At 38.2% G+C, this 18035-nt stretch overlaps 1 protein-coding gene across 1 annotated transcript; it reads left to right on the top strand.

Moving 5' to 3' along the window:
- The first annotated feature begins 3277 nt into the window (after positions 1 to 3277).
- Positions 3278 to 17921, top strand: LOC109421299 (palmitoyltransferase ZDHHC3). Its single transcript, XM_019695798.4, has 2 exons — positions 3278 to 4005; positions 14582 to 17921. The coding sequence occupies exons 1-2, from the start codon at positions 3890 to 3892 to the stop codon at positions 15273 to 15275; spliced, it is 810 nt and encodes a 269-aa protein (XP_019551343.1). The 5' UTR covers positions 3278 to 3889; the 3' UTR covers positions 15276 to 17921.
- Positions 17922 to 18035: the final 114 nt, after the last annotated feature.

The raw sequence follows: 18035 nt of genomic DNA, 5'->3' as shown, positions 1-18035 counted from the left end.
GATGGATGTTTTACAGGTTTCATCGACCGGAGTGCCTCAATCGAACTAAGGCTATCCGAGAAGATGAAGAAATGGTCTACGAGCATGTTGGAAATCATCCCCAAAGCGAAGTTGATTGCTGCCAGCTCAGCAACATAAACCGAACAAGGTTCCTGAAGTTTGCGGAAGGCGGTGAAATTTTCATTAAAGACACCGAAACCAGTGGATCCATTTATGCGAGACCCATCAGTGAAGAATCTCTTACAGGAATTGACATTTTGGTACTTTTCGTTAAAAATGCGAGGAATAGATATACATCGAAGTTGATCTGGTATTCCATGAATAGCTTGTTTTATGTTGGACTAAGTAATATGTCTGCTTGTCTGTGATACAAGCATAACAATGATTTCGCACGTCGCTGTTAAGCCCCATCAACTTATTCACACAAATTAAGACCACAGAAAAACAGACATACTACTCAAATCGCAATCAGCGCACGATTCACCGAACATTTTGAAAATAAAATGTGGCTCGGACTTTGCTCGCATGTGTCATGCATGGTAGCGCTGCTGTGTCTACATCACCTCTCAATTTTGCAGAGAAATGAACGCGACGCCGATCAATGTTTACCTAAAATGACTCAATCATGAACCTTCATTCATGTTTTATGAATGGATGACACCACGGGGGAGGCGACACCTGCAAAAATGTTACATCGAGCCAAGGAAAACAACACCTGCAAAAGAATGCTTCGGATTGAGCATTATAGAGGGTGCCAGTGAGATGCCAAACGATGTTTTTGAATCAATTTTCTTTTAAGTCATATGTCTGTTTGTGTCTGTGATGGTAGCGCTGCTGTGTCTACAATTTTGGAGAGAAATGAACGCGACGCCGATCAATGTTTACCTAACTCAATCATGAACCTTCATTCATGTTTTGTGACTGGATGACGCCACGGGGGAGTGGTTATCTGCCAAATTTTTACATCGAGTCGAGGGAAACAACACCTGCAAATGAATACTCCGGACTGAGCATTGTAGAGGGTGCTAGTGAGATGCCAAACGATGTTTTTGAAACAAATCTCTTCTAAATAATATGTCTGTTTGTCTGTGGTTTGCCTTCCACGCACACTACAACACAAATCACCTGTTATTTTCGTTTTCATCATTCAGCAACGTGTACACTGGCAAACTTCAAAGCGATCGAACACTAGCGCCTCTGGTGCAAGGATCGCGGGAATCAAATCAAATTGGAATTGATCGGTAAATGCATGTGCCAAGTAGTTTTGGTAAGTGTTACGTCTGTTTGTCTGTACTAGAACATTTGGATCAGTTGTCAGTTGTCCCAACGAACGGACACGATTCGCTAATAGGTGAATTCGAATGGTTCCCCATTGTAGAGGCGCTGAGTGAGATAAAGAGAAAATCGTTTGTTTACATAAAAACTCTTTTTTTTACTTTCTCGATGCCCACGCCGACAGACACCGGATTAGTCAGCTTACAAAAAATCCGGAAGATTGCCCGCCGAAGGCATAGCAAGAGCTCCTCAAATTTTTCACATAAATTGTTCTTAAGTACCAGACTTGGAAAAAAGTTGATTGTCGCGTTTGGGGAAACTTCGGGTTTCAACCACGTCGTCAATAGTACATCTAGATTGGGTTCAAATAGGGGCGAAAGTAACATCTAGATTTCAACCGCGTCGTCAATAGTACAATATGATCGATTTCTCTTCATCGACTCTCTTTTCTTCAAATTAAAGCGACAAGATGCAAGTTTGATTTTTTACGCATAGAAGCGCAGTTTCGAGCTCAAAAGGAATCGCTCAACACGCTAACCCTCAGTTACCCAGATTGATGTCAAAGCGACCCAGACTGAGCAAAACTGCAGTTACTCTAAACTGAGTAAAGGCCCCTTTACTCAAATCTGGGTTACCGATGTTGGTGGCAAAATCTGGGTAAACGATACCCAGCTCCTCCGGGGCCTTGATTTTGTTAATTTATTTCCAAATTAGATTTTGATTAAAAAGCTCTCAGTTGCCACGTGCTATTCACTGGAAAACAGTTCCCCGGAATAATTCCACTGTTTTCCCGTCATTTATCGGCATATTTTTCGCGAAAACATTCATAGCTTCCAGCGTTCTCCTGACCGCCGCCATATTCTCAAGCGGAAAAGTGACAAAGTGCCGATTACCCAGATCTTTACCCAAATTCAGCGAATCTGGGTTTTCGGGTTACCCGGATTTTGACAACTGATAACAACATAAAAATCCGGGTCGAATCGACCCAGTCGATGGGTAGTTTCAGGTTAGCGTGAAGAAACTTCTTGAGCGATTCCTGGCAGAAACTTACTACGGTGACTGCCATTTAAATTGTCATTTCTTCGTAACTGCGTTCTGCGATGGAAGAAAAACGGTTTCTTGGGCGATTCAGGCAAGGAATTTCCCATGCATCAAGATAGGCCGAGAAAATCCTTCTGAACTGCAAACAGCCCTAGACGCAGAACTGCATAGCCTAGCGTTTTATGGCCAAAAAGATCAACCATACTTGCATCTTGTCGCTTTAATCTTGGCTTTGATTTGAAGAAGAGAGAGTCGATGAATAGAAATCAATCAAGTTAAATTATTTCGCCGTTATTCAAACTCAATCTATAGACATTTTGTAGTAGACGTTCGGTCGTCTAAATTGGCTCTTATTCACTTTTTTTTGTTATTTACAGGCTTAAAATCAATACAGGGATTGTTTTGCGGTTATGTTTTAACAACTTGACTTGCTGCTGCTTGCTGTTATTTTTCAATGTTACTGAAAATACTCATATTTTTAGTGCTTGTGAAAGATTCTTATACCTAGAAGAAAAATTATCGCGCAAAGCTCAAAAACGCAAATAGATGTGCGCAGTTGCATATTAATCACTTCGGTATGTTCTGTGCGGTTAATCCTTGGGTGATTTCCGCACTTATTGTAGAAGAAACGAACATGATTTGATGTACTGGCGACGGTCGATGAGCGATTTTGCACATATTTGCGCGAAAATCTACGGCGAAACGCGTAATATATTGAAAAATTAAAAAAAAAAACATGGCATTTTTTTTATAAAGATCTGATAAACATCCCATTGTGCGGCTGAGTGCTTATATCCATCAGTGAAAATCATCAACCCGCGCCTGAATCGGCGACTGTCACCAATCTGTCAAATTCCACCCCCGCAGCACCAGCTGATCCGCACCCCGCACCGCGCGCGCTCTTCTTTGGACCGACCAACCATTCAACCAAAACCAACCGATCGTCAGACAACGTACCGCGAAAGAAAAGCTTTTTCGTCAAAACGAAAGCGAGCTTGCGCAGTTGTGTTTGTACTTCGATTCGGTGATGGTGGTGTCTTGTGTTTAGGTTTCGTGGTGAACTCTTCATCAGCCAAAAAAATATGAGCTAGTGGGTCGTGTCTATTGCTCATGGCTAGTGATTATGCTTGTGGTTAGAGTCGCTCCTCCTGCCGTAGTGAAAATATGTAGTTGTTTCCCCGAAGCCGAGACAGTCATTATTGTAATTTCAAGTGCAAGGTGAAGAACACTCGGGAAGAAACCTCAAAATGCGTGAAAGATTAGTGCTCTTGCTGGAGGGGCATCGATTCGATTGGCAATAATACCACTGTCTACCTACATAGTTACTTACACCTAGGTATACTCATTCTATATGTTTGCCATCAATCGAAAGCAAGTAAGACGACGACGACGACATTGTGTGCTACGAGCAGAAGATAATCATCTTGTCTAAATTCTAATCGGTTCCGGAACCGAAAAGTGACAGCACCAAAGCTAATCGAAGTGGTAACTTTCGAACGGTCGTGATTTCTTGTTTGTCTGCTTGTTTTCCTGTGCACCCGAATCCGGACCATCGCCCGAGAAAAAGAAAAAAATGGGCTTTGTCAAAGATCCGTGCGGAATTGTTTGCGTGCTGGTGACCTACTTGGCGGTGATCTATGCCGACTATGTGGTCACCCGGTGGATCATCCTGCAAACCATGCAAAACAGGTAAGAATGATGATGTTTTTTTTTTTACAGAAGCTTATCTTTTTTACTCGATGAAGCATACTAAGCTTAGCTCAACTTGCTTCGATATCAATCACCTCAAATCAGTGCATATGATTCAAGGTTCGACTTACTCGACTCAGTGGCGGAGATGGGGGCCGGTAGTGGGGGGGCTGGTTTTGTAAGCAAAATATTAAAAAGATGATGCTTTTAGCAACAGTCATTAAACACCACGATTTTCATAAAACCTTCTTTAGATTCTTTAGTACGTGTTCAGCTTTTATGGACTAGTTTCTGATGAAATATCAAATCACTTTCAAACATTCAAGTATTTTCCACCTAGGAATGAATGGCTAGGAGTGTCTGATAAAAACCTAATCGCTAACGGATCCTGTGGAGTACCAGGGCGCCCTTCACAGTGTTTTGCCCTTACTGCCCAAACCGGAGCAACGGTGCAGTGGACCTTGTGTTTCCCCGAGACAATCAACTGCCCTTATTTAGTGTCAAATTTGAGGCTAAATAAGGGCGCGATTTTAAAGATGTTGTTAATTAGATTAAATTTTTACTTATATGGTTTCGCATTATGCGATTTACAGTGTATTCTGTGTATCCTCGCCTTTTTTCGTTTTCCAAACGATACCGATCTGGTTTTATTGCTGTTGTTTTTTGTGGTGCTGTGATTGTAAAGAGCTTAATTTTGCCTAGTTTGGGTAGTGGCTACGGTTAGGATAGCTCAGATCAATCTTCAGCATAAAAGAACAGCAATAACCAATCTTTGCAGACTTATGCAAAATGGTACAGCCCAAGTACCTTACTTTCGTAAGGGAAATTTCTATCTAGGGAACCTTGTGAACCCGGTGTTTGCTACTTCCAGTAAAAATGAAATGACAAACTTGCATGTCATGCCTCGAGTCTGTGTTCTTGTTAACAACGCAATCGATACTACACTCATCTCTGAACTAACCATCAGAGATATATGTGCTATCACAATTGTTGTTTCTGTTGGAAATCTCAACAGGAAATACGTCTATTGTTCGGTTTATATTTACATACTGAACCGTCCTCTACGGATGCTTTTAAACAAGTCTTCGCATACTGCACTTCAAAAGGCCTTCCGCTAATTGTTGACAGTGATGCTAATGCTGGGGCAGCTCAGACGTTAACCTGAAAGGTTCCAGTTTGATGGAGTACTTAAGTAGTACAGATCTTACATTACTTAACATTGGCAACCGCCCAACCTTCATGGTATCTGCTAGAGAGAAAGTTTTAGACATAACGCTTTGCTCTAGTAGAATTAGTCACGAGCTGACCAATTGGCATGTGTCAGATGAAGAATCTTTGTCTGACTATCGCTACATCTTTTTTGAATATTCAAATGTTACTTCGCAAACATTGCGTTTCAAGAATCCTCGATCAACAAACTGGGATTTTTTTACTGATTTGGTTGCGGCCAAATTTCATCGATACTCACCATCCATTGACACTCCAAGTGATTTAGATGATGCCGTTGATACTACAACGACCTTAATCATGGAAGCTTTGGAAGAAGCTTGCCCTCTACGGTCTGTGAAGATCACAAGAGGAACCCCTTGGTGGAACTCTGATCTGGCGAAACTCAGGAAACAATGTAGAAAGAGTTGGAACAGACGACGTTCGGCTAATTCGGAGGCCTTCAGGTCGGCTCGAAAGGCCTACAGGAAAGCTCTCCGGTCTGCTGAAAGATCCGGCTGGAAAAAAAAAACTTTGTACAAATGTTTCCAGTTTGAGTGAAGTCAGTCGATTAAACAAAATCCTAGCGAAATCTAAGGATTCCCGAGTGAACGAACTTCGTTTGCCAAATGGCGACTTCAACTACCTCTGATGAGGATGTTTTGGAATGTTTATTCAGCACACACACGCACTTTCCTGTGATATTACATCTTCGGATGAACCTGATGTCTTTTCTTGTAGTTATGATTCCCTGGCTTCGGCTCGGAGTATCATAACTGTAGAATCGATTGAGTGGGCACTAAATAGCTTTGCTCCATTCAAATCTCCTGGGGCAGATGGGATTTATCCTATTTTGCTTCAGAAGGGATTTGATTATTTCAAACATGTTTTGAAAAAACTACTTGTTTGCAGTTTTGCTACAGGGTATATTCCTAAATCCTGGCGGGATATTACTGTAAAGTTTATTCCGGAAGTGTGTCGTGCGTCGTATGAAAAAGCAAAGAGTTTCAGACCTATCAGTTTGACCTCTTTTCTTCTGAAATGCTTAGAACGCATTGTCGACCATCACATCCGTGATGTTCATCTGGCCAACGTGCCTCTTCATGTGAACCAACATGCTTACCAATCTGGAAAGTCCACTGTGACTCTTTTACACAAAGTTGTTTACGATATCGAGAAGGCATTCGCTCAAAAGCAATCTTGTTTGGGTGTGTTCTTAGATATCGAGGGTGCCTTTGACAACGTGCCTTTCGATGCCATATTGGAAGCCGCACGGGGTCATGGTATATCTCCAATGATTTCCAATTGGATTCATCAAATGTTCAAAAATAAATATCTTTTCTCGACATTGTGTCTAGCAACGATTAAGAAATGGAGCGCTTGTGGATGCCCCCAAGGGGGAGCCTTGCCACCGTTTTTGTGCAATCTCGTAGCAGATACGCTATTGAGGCAACTCAATAATAGCGGGTTTCTTACTTACGGTTTTGGCGACGACTACCTAACATTGTTAGTCGGTATGTGCATCAGCACCTTTTTCGACCTGATGCAAAGCGCCCTTCAGTTGAAGAGTGGTGTCGTCAATATGGCCTCAGAAATGCGAAACCGTAATTCGACCTTCGCGATTCTTAAATCAATGTGACTGATCAGGTAAAGTACGTTGGAGTTATTCTTGATTTCAAGTTTTCCTGGACACCTCACTTTGAGTACAGAATCAAGAAAGCTTGTATGGCCTTCGAGCAATGCCGGCGACCGGTTGGTATAACTTGGGATCTAAAACCTAAGTATATCAAATGGATTTACAGTACACAACTGTTGTTCGAGCAATATTGGCCTATGGATGTCTTGTGTGATGGCAAAAGGGTTAAGTGAGAAAAATCCATTCAAAATTAGGCCATCTCCAAAGGACGTGGTTAATGACGATGTCAGGAGCGTTCTCTTCAACTCCCACGGCAGCGCTCGAAGTTCTCTTTGACGTTACCCCACTACACATTCATCTCAAACAAGAAGCACTTTCTTGCACTTACCGTCTACGGGTACTCAGTCTACAAGAGGAAACTTCTGTGAATCGCAGATTAACACACACACCTCGTTGTTTCCACTTTTGGTAGATTGGGACAAAGTTGTCCTTGCTCCAAGTGATCTTACAATTGCTTGTAATTTCCTATATAGGACATTTTCCACGAAATTCCCATCCCGGGAAGAGTGGACATCTGGATATCTGGAAAGAAGTATTTCAGACGGCATCGTATGTTACACTGATGGCTCCCTTTTCGAAGGTCGACCAGGTGCTGGTGTCCACTCTCGTGAGCTAAGGCTACATAAGTCTTACTCACTTGGTAGACACTGCACCATTTTTCAGGCCGAAATCTTAGCTCTTATGTGCGGAGTGTAATCGACACTTCAGCAGCACGTAATGGGCAAAGTAATATACTTCTGTTTAGATAGCCAGGCTGCTATTAAAGCAATTGCTTCAATGTAAATATACTCAGCCAGCTGATTCATTTGTATGTGATAGCTGTGAATCCGATTATGGAACTTCGTATCATTTGACATGTAACTGTCCAGTTTTTGCACAATTGCGTTTCCGAGTATTCGGTAAACACTTATTAAGTAAAACTGACTTCAGACACCTGAACCATCAGGATGTTCTGTTGTTCCTAACCCGCTGTTGTAAAGAGCGGTAGGCCCTCTTTACGCTTCATGCGTTATTACAGTACCCTTTTCAGGGCGCTGTTTGAACCCATTGTGGTACGCTTATGCGTTAGTGCCCTCTTCCAGTGTATCTTTTCGTATTTCCCTACCTGTCCCTATCCCTATCCTATTCTTTGTTTTCTTCATTTTGTGATTTTACCTCAGGTAGATGATGAAATAGGTTTTTATTAAGGCAATGGTATAAATGTCCCAAATGAAGGATAAATGTCCCATAATGGAGCCGGTCTTCTGATACCAATAAATGGGACTTATGACCGTAATCTTTAAAATAAGAATTAGTGTAAAGGAGAGTGCTCTCAGTTTAAAGCATGAGCTTGATTGATCGCCCGTAGATGCTACTCCAGTATCGCCAGACAAGCAACACTCACACAAGGAACCAATGAGATTATCTGCCGGGGACTAGCAGGTATCTTCAGTGTGTGAGCGTTGGTGATCTTGTGTTTTTAGGCGACAATGGTGCCTGCCACGTCAGGTTGCAGGTCAATGTGGGGAAGGGGAAGGAAGTGATGATTGCAATCGTTTGTATCCACATCAGACCCGATATACCTCTGCGTCTTCAGAAATTCATGCGGATGTCGGAGTGTTGGTGGGATGTGGTTGATAGAGGGTTCACACATTGGTGCGTGGATGCCACGCGTAAGGTGCTAGAATTGTGTGATTATTATTCTGAAGATATGCGGCACAGTACGCTTGATTGCATATTATTATTATTATTTATTTTTTAACTAAAAATTTTGAAAGAGGGAAAACCCCTTTGAGTGATTTCCGCAATTTTGAAATCTTTCTCAAAAAGGCACAAAACCTCTTCATCTTTTCAAAAAACATTACAATATAAACTATATCTAAAGGCTCCTCCGGAAAACAATCCATAACCGAGCCGCAGTCTTGAATGGGATTCGCTAAGGGATGATCAAAGGCCAATGTACTCTGTCTGGAACGGAATTTCGAAGACTGAAAAAAAAAAAACAAACAAAGGCAGTATCAAACATTATAAGAAATATCCTGTAAATATGAAAAGAGGAGTTTCATTATTGATAAATTTTTACTGCCAAGAATATCACGTACGGATTGGGGTAAAGTATAATTTGAATTTTGAATACTTTCAATAAATTTTCTTCGAGGTAAATGGTAACGTTTACAATTAAAAACAATATGGTCAATATCCTGATATGATTCACCACAATCACATAAATTAGATTCTTCAATATTGATGCGGAATAAATGATTATTGCAAATGTAATGATTTGAAATTAATCTTGAGAATGTACAAATAAAATTTCGCCCAACATTCAAATGTTTAAACCATGCATCATTTTTTACCACTGGATATATTGAATGACAATAACGACCTTTCTCACTAGAATTCCAATCAGCCTGCCAAGTTTCATTTGAATGTGATTTTATTTTAGCGAAATATTCCGAACTAAAAATTTTACGATTGTAAATTCTTCCACGAATAGCACCTAATTTAGCTAACAAATCAGCTTGCTCATTTCCATAAATTTGACAATGAGCCGGAACCCAAACAAGTTTTATTATAAAACCCCTGGAGTGTAAATTATATAACAATTCTTTTACCAAAAGTATAATATAATGTGTTTTACAATTGAACTGGTTGGAATTGATTGAATTTATGGAACTCATGCTATCTGAACAAATAATAAACAAATCCGGTGATAATTTCTGGATTAGTTGACATGTGAAATACAATGCAATTAATTCAGCAACAAATATGGAACAAGGAGATTCTAGTTTAAAAAAATGAGCCATACAAAAATTATAAACTCCGAATCCGGCATTGTTTGCAATAAAAGAACCATCAGTATAGTATAATTGTTTAGGATCAATTCCAATGAATTTACGTTCAAATAATAATTTAGCATACCGTGAGTGTTCATATTTTGGAATTTGTTTTAATTCTAATTGAAGGGAAATATCAATTAAAGGAATAAATGAATGAACTTGAATGTCACAGTTTTTGAAATAGTTTGTTTTAATGGGACTAATATTTAATGTGGAACAATAAATAAATGAATTTAAAATTCTGCATGAAGGGTTAGTTTCATATAAATCCTTTAATATATGAATAATTGAATGATTATTGGAAGCATTGTGCTAAAAATTTATTATTGAGTTCTTGAAAACGTATCTTTAGTGGAACAACCCCGGCTAAAACTTCTATTGATTGAGTGTGGGTAGAATTCATTAATTTCAAACAAATTCTAAGACTACGAAATTGAATTTTTTCAAGCTTCGAAAAGTGTGTTTGAGATGCAGATCCAAAAGTAAAACATCCATATTCTAATATAGAACGTATTGTAGTTATGTAAAGAGTTATCATATCTGAAGGATGAGCACCCCACCAAGTACCAGTGATAGTGCGAAGAAAATTAATTCGCTTGGCACAAATTTTTTGGATGTATTTAATATGATAACTCCAAACTAATTTAGAATCGTACCAAATTCCAAGATATTTATAAACAAAAACTTGTTCAATTTCATGTCCGCAAAGATACAAATTTACACTGATAGTGGAATGTTTACGCGAGAATATAATAAATTTAGTTTTCTGAACTGAAAAAGTAAAACCATTGTCATGAGCCCATAAAGTAATATTATCTAATGAACATTGCATGTAATGTCGAATAATTTATCTATTTTTACCACTGATCGATATTACTTTATCATCACCAAATTGAATAAAATAACTGCCATTAGGAATTACAGAATATAAATCGCAAGTAAATAAATTATATAAGAAAGGACTCAAGCAAGAACCTTGAGGAAGACCGAAATAACTATAACGAATCATTTTGGAAGATCCATTATGAAAAAAATTCATTATTTTGAATGAAAATAAATTGTAAATAAAATTGGAAATAATAACTGGAATTTTGTAATGATTCATTTTATGAAAAAGCAAATCAATTAGCACAGAATCATAAGCTCCGGAAACATCAAGAAAGGTGGAAATAACATCTTGTTTTCTATTAAAAGCTAACTGAATTTGTGATGCTAAAAGAGCAGTACAATCACGAGTGCCACGACCCTTTCTAAATCCAAATTGAGACGATGAAAATATATTATTTTTTTCTGCCCATAACTCCAAACGATTCAAAATCATCCTTTCCATTAATTTCCGGAGACATGATAATAAACTAATTGGTCTACGACTTTCAGCCATAGAAGGATCTTTTCCAGGTTTCAATATACTTACTACTTTTATAGATCGCCATTCTAATGGCAGAATATTTTGACAAAGAAAGGAATTATAAATAGAAAGTAAATACATTTTTCCTTCAATTGGTAAATTTTTAAGTACAATAAATTTTATGTCATCCATACCAGGAGCAGTATTATTCGTAATAGATAAAGCCAAATCAAATTCTTCTAACGAAAAAGCACTAGATAATTCAGGAAAACAATTAATGGACTGTGAATTTTTGAATTTCACTGAATGTTGAATAAAATCAGGACAAATTTTTGATGCAAATTGATCAATCCAATTATCAGAATACTCAAGAGAATTTGGCGTAGAAGAATCATAATTTCTTAAATTTTTTGCAACAGACCATAATGTAGATAAAGAAGTCTCTCTATCAAGGCTTTCAATGAAAGTCTTCCAATAATTACGTTTTTTAAATTTGGTAATCCTGGTAAATAATGCTTCAGCTTTACAATACGAAAAATAATCCTCTCTAGCACCTGTACGACGGAATGTTTTGAAAGCATCAGATTTGGATTTCAATGCCAAATAACATTCATTATCCCACCAAAACGTTGGACGACTTTTCTTTTTAACATTACAATTTGGAATATATTTTTGGGATTTAGTTAAACATTGTATGAGAACATTTTTAAATTGTTCATAATTAACAATTGGACAAACTGAACCATTGAGGTTTATTAATGATAAGGATATTAAATCAGCAAATTTAACCCAATCCACATTTTTCGATAAATCAGGAACTATTATTTTTGATGACAATTTATTACGCTCAGGGTTATTAACTACAATTAATATAGGTAGATGATCACTACCATTGGGATCATCAAATGTTTTCCAAGATGAACAAAACGACAAACTACTTGAGCAAAGAGATAAATCCACACTAGAATTATTTAAAGGAGGAATAGCAACTCTAGTGAATGACCCATCATTTAAAATGTTAAGATTTAACTCGTCAATCAAATCTAATATCAAGGAACCTCTACCATCATTTTTTTCACAACCCCAAGCAAAATTATGGGCATTTAAATCTCCCAAAACGAAAAAAGGAGAAGGGACCTTATCTAAAATGGCCTTCAAGTCGAAAATTGAAAATGATGCATTTGGAGGGATATATAAACAAACTATATGAAAATTGAGCCCTCTATCTTGAACAGAAACTACCAAATATTCTATCTGTGTATGAAATGAAAAATTTAAATATTTAAATTGAATTCCTTCTCGAATACCGACCAAAACACCACCAAATGAATCGTTCCTATCTTTTCTAATTATATTGAAGGATGGAATTCGGAAAAATTTAGTATCTACTAACCAAGTTTCATTCAAACAAAATATATCTAAACTATTAATCGCAATCAATGCTTTTAATCTATTTATTTTTGGAATTATACTACGGCAATTCCATTGCAAAATTTTCAATTTACCAGCATTATTGGAAGCCATTACGATGCAAAAAATGAGGCAATGAGAGGACCAAATGAATTCAGTTTTTCAAAAAGGGAAGCAAGAAAGGGTAAAATTTTCTTTATTAAAGATTTCCAAAATTCACTAAAACCCAGGAGTTCAACTAACTCTTCCAAAATTGACAAAATTGATGATTTATTCTCCGCATTAGATGATTCATTAACATTTGTATTATTGTTATTGTTTGATGAAGGAGAATCAACCTTTTGAAATCCAGGAATAAATCGTGGAGAAGAATTCAAACGAGGAAAATGTTTGTCAAAAGACTGTGTAGGCTGAGATGAAAAATTTGCCGAAGGTATTTTATTTGAATTTACAATCTTTTTTCTTTTTGTGGGAGGTTTGTAAATGAATTCATTTGAATTAAAGGAATCGTCTTGCTCATCAACAGCTAAATTGTCAAAAATATTTGGATCACAAAAATTTCCTGATGATTTTAGAATTTGTGAATAAGAAAATTGGTTTTTATTTTTCAATTTTTGATTAAGTTGTTTTTGATTACTAATATAAACAGAACATTCCTTCAAAGAAATATGCTTCTGTTTACAATAAATACAAATATCAGAAATTTTGCTACAATTTGTAGATAAATGAGGTTCACCACATTTACCACATTTAGGTTTGTTAGAACAAAATTTTAAAGTATGTCCAAATTGAAGGCAACGTTCGCAGTGCATTAGCTTTGGGAAATAAAGCCGCACATCAAAAGTTACATTGTCAACCATGACAAAGTCAGGGAGAACTGAACCAGCGAACGTTATTTTAAAACAGTTTGAATGAACATATTTTGTATCTTTGTCATTCACAACTAATTTTGATAATCTATTGCATTCCAAAACTTGAACAGGTGCAATAGTATTATTTTTAAAAATACCAATGCCAAATTTTCTAACATCGTCACAATCTAATGTTTCATCATATATAACTCCATTGATTTCGCAAAAATCACATGGAGCATATACACGATAAGAACTAATAAATAGTTTAGATTCAAGGAGAGAATTAGCATCGTCTCTTGAACTAAAAATAACTCGCAATTTGTCCAAGGAAATTTTTTTAATTTCCTTGACTGAGGAGTATTTTTTATAAATTTCGGAGGAAATAAGCAAAACATTTATCGGTTTTTCTTTTTTCCTGAAATAAACCACAAACGGTCCATCAAATGAGGGAGGGTACACTTTAATTCTAAATGAATTCATATCAGAAGGTCCTGGAGGAGGGTCACCTTCTTTTGAAACATCAATATCCATACCAAACTACTAATTCTAAATTAAGCTACGATGAATAAATAATTAATTGGAAAAGTACTTAACTTAACAAACTGAACGTCAAAGGGGCACAGCCAACACCAACACCAGTGAATTTGAACTTGAAACGCCAGAAAACTTGCCAACTCAAACGGGTAAACTTGAATAAACTTGAATGGGGGGAGGTCCACCTCGGGAAACACCTCAGGATCCACCGAAACGAAAATCCAAATCAGCTACTACTATGCCTTCAATCCAGTATCACGGAGAAAAAATTCACCTGAAAATGAAAAAAAATGACAAGCGCGAGAAAAAAGACCTGTAACCTGGTCAAGGCCTACTTACCGCAATGAGCTTGATTGCATAACTCGTAGGCGTTATCTGATAGATTGACACTATGAAAGTTGGAAGGAAGGGGAACGGCTTTTCAACCGTTTCTGTTTCTAGCGATGGCTATGAATATATGAATATACATGAGTTGTATATATAGAGAGGAGAGTATAGAGAAAGTGGATAGAAAGATACAAAGTAGAAGGAAAGGGACGGGCCAGGGATTGAACCCAGAACCATCTGCATATAAATCAGAAGCGGTAGCCACTAGACCACCAAGCCCGTCTTGTAAAGGAGAATGCTCTCAGTTTAAAATGCATTAACTTAATAGCCCAAACAGGTTATTGAAATTTAATAAACCTATGCCTTTCCCTTCTCGTTACAGCCTTTGGGCTCCATTCCACGTGGTGGCATTCAACACCATTGTGTTCCTGCTCTCGATGGCCCACCTCAAGGCGGTCCTGCTGGACCCAGGCACTGTGCCGCTGCCACAGACCCGCATCGACTTCTCCGATCTGCACTCGGAACGGAACTACAACCGCGAGCACGAAGAGTGGACCGTTTGCACCCGTTGCGAGACGTACCGTCCGCCGAGAGCCCATCACTGCCGGATCTGCAAGCGCTGCATCCGCCGGATGGACCACCACTGCCCATGGATCAACAACTGCGTCGGCGAGCGGAACCAGAAGTACTTCCTGCAGTTCCTGATGTACGTCTGCGCGCTGGCCCTGTACTCGATCTTCCTGATCATTGCCTCGTGGGTGTATCCGTGCGAGAACTGTTCGACGACGGTTCCGGAAACTCAGAGCCGGATGTTGCACAGTGTCCTGCTGCTGCTGGAATCGGCCCTCTTCGGGCTGTTCGTGATAGCCATCATGGTGGACCAGATGCATGCCATCCTGTACGACGAGACGGCCGTGGAAGCGGTCCAACAGAAGGGTCCTTACAGGAGCCACCGGCCCAAGATGGCACTGTTGGCCGAGGTGTGCGGCCGGGGTCATCCGGCTATGTGGCTGTTCCCCTGTGCTACGCTCAATAGGAAACACCACGACGTGCCGCTGTTAAGTCACGACGTCTAAAGTTGGGGGTTTTCTTCTAGACAGAAAGGTATTATGTTCCATTTATTTTTTCGATTCCGCTTTCGATGCTGCCGGGCGCATGACACGTGTGTGCGAAGGCGGTTTTTTTTTTCTGTTTGACCCTTTAATTCGCTAAATGGACGGAGAAGGACGACAACCAGGACGCTGCTTACCGGGAGGTATACATTCATAATGTAGATATATTGTACGTTTACGATTTAGGTATTTATTACAAAGTATGGGATGGTAGTAAAAAAGGAAAAGTGATAAAATTTGTCGTATGGCTTCCTTTCCTTTGAATGGTGAACTGGGAAAACTAGGGTAGACATTAGTTCAGAGAGGTACGGTGAGGACTGGATTTTATTCTACATTGAATTTATTCTAAAGTTTGAGCTTCATTCTCGTTAGATTTACTTTCCGTGTTAAACATTATTCGAAACATAATGAGATAATCAGAAAGCATTATCTTGCTATTCAGAGTATGCTTTCTTGACATCCATACTAACATAATGTGTTTCGCAGGGTGTCCAAGTCTAAAAATACCTATCATGGCACTATTACGATTTCTCCCCAAAAGTTCCATGTTTAGAAAATAGCATGGTCTTACTGAGGGAATCTAGGTCTCCACGACTCCTGGACCTATTCGTAATGGATTGGTTTTTGCTTCTTTCAGCGAGTATTTTCTTGTGGAACTATAACAATTTTGTACAGAGATTTTACTTATCAAATGCAAACATGAAAAAAAAACAAAAGTTTCGAAAAAAAAAATGTTTTTAAGACATGCGATGGACATTTAAAAAAACATGGATATTAAATCTGACCGGAATGTGTCAGACCTCGTACTTATTGATCGACCACTGTTGAAACAAACATAATCTCTGAATTAACAAAAATCACCAATGAAATGAAACACAATGCTTAGCTCCCGTTATATTGATAAGCATATGTCATAAAGCAGTTCGCTTCTAATGCAAATCACTTCACAAATTCAAATGTGTCCGTAATCATTTCGATTATTGTTCCCTTTTTTCTTCCCAAAAGCTCAATCACATCAATGACAACTGGTTTGAATGTAGCAAAATCATTCAATGACGTACAAATTATAGTTACAACATATATCTAAAAAACAGCCAACCTAACTAAAATTATCGCGAAACGGAAATATACGGTATTGTAAACTAAACAAACAATCCGAGGGAAATGACATTAGTTTTACTTGGGCCGAAAAAGACGACATATCCCGAAAAGCAAGATGACAAAATCGGGAAAATCCCGTCTTTTTATGTTCTTTATGAAAACGAGTGTCAATTTTTCCTCAAAAACCGAAGATAGAATTCCTACTGATTAAATTTGGAAATTGAAAACAATTTTCTCCGTAGGACGAGAACAATTTTAAATTCGACCGCAAACGTGAATTGAATTCGAGGTTTCTGCGTACATAGAATCACTTTGTATTACTGGTGTGCAGTGCTCATCCCCATCACGCTAATAAACACCCACACCTCCCTCTATGGAAATTTGACTTTTGACGCCCTCATTGATACACATCAAAAACAATAGGTAACGTGCCGTCGTCGTATTGGTGGCGATCCTCGTTGTGTTTTATTAGCACATAAGCCAAGAAAGCGAGCTTTTATCTAAATGTATGCCCCACGCGAAATTGTTAATTATTTTTAAGTATTTCAGTTGTAAATATCATTTCACTTTGGACAGGTTTTTAGACATTTTTTTTCTCTACAAACAATGGCAGTATGGGTTGTAATAGGTTTAACGGCTTTTAAGTTATCTTTGGTGCTTTACAATTGTACCAAACCCGCCAGTAGCTTTTGTATAGCAAGGTTAACGTTTTTCCCTGACTTCTTTTGATAACTATAGATAAACAATAGTAGTCCGCACGTGTACCGCCGAACCACAGTAGGATAAATTATTCTGTAAATATACCTGATAAAAGTAAAATTTGCTGAAACGCACTGATTTTAATTTTGAGTAGAACCTCCGCAAAACACAAAAAAACGACTGGCGCACTATAGCACATTCATACATAAAAAAAATTGATCGTTGACAAATCAGGCAGGAACTTTTTCGAGGCATTTCTACAAGTGGTGTAGTGTGCCCCATATATCTATTACACATGGGTACGGGATAAACGTAGTAATGCTAAACTATTATAGCCAAATAAGCAAACAAAATTGACACAATTTTATCAACTAAGAAATTAATAAAGAAGCCCATAAAAGAAACCATCACACACGCAAAAACCAACTGAATGTGACACAATGCATGCTATAAGTGGTTAAGTGTATAGAATGCTCCAGCAAAGTCTTTATGTAGGCGAAGCATTCAAGGCTGAGAAATATGAACGGTAGAGAATTACTAAAAATAAAAAAAAAAACAATGGCAAATCTTCTCAGCGTCATGTCACAGAATAGTCATTGAAAGACGACAAGAAACACGATTTTTATGGTACATATATATTTTTTCGGAAACATACGTAGAATACACGTACTCAAACTACTCAAGTCACAACACAGACACACAAACACGTGCAGAACCGAACAAACTTTAACAAAAGCAAAAACAAACTGTAGTCTACTTATCGTGAAACAGTGAATACATTTCGTCACATGAAAAAGATGTGCAATAATATGCGGCCCACGGCTCAGTGCAGGTGGTTTGGCTGTGGTAGTAAATAATGAGAAAGCCCTTCAATTGGATATTTTTCCCGCAGATTTGCCTCAAGATTTGTCGAAGAATTCCCTA

This window comes from Aedes albopictus, chromosome 2 (genome assembly GCF_035046485.1).
Source record: "Aedes albopictus strain Foshan chromosome 2, AalbF5, whole genome shotgun sequence".
Taxonomy (NCBI): Eukaryota; Metazoa; Arthropoda; class Insecta; order Diptera; family Culicidae; genus Aedes; species Aedes albopictus.
This window is presented reverse-complemented; position numbering and strand designations above follow the sequence as displayed.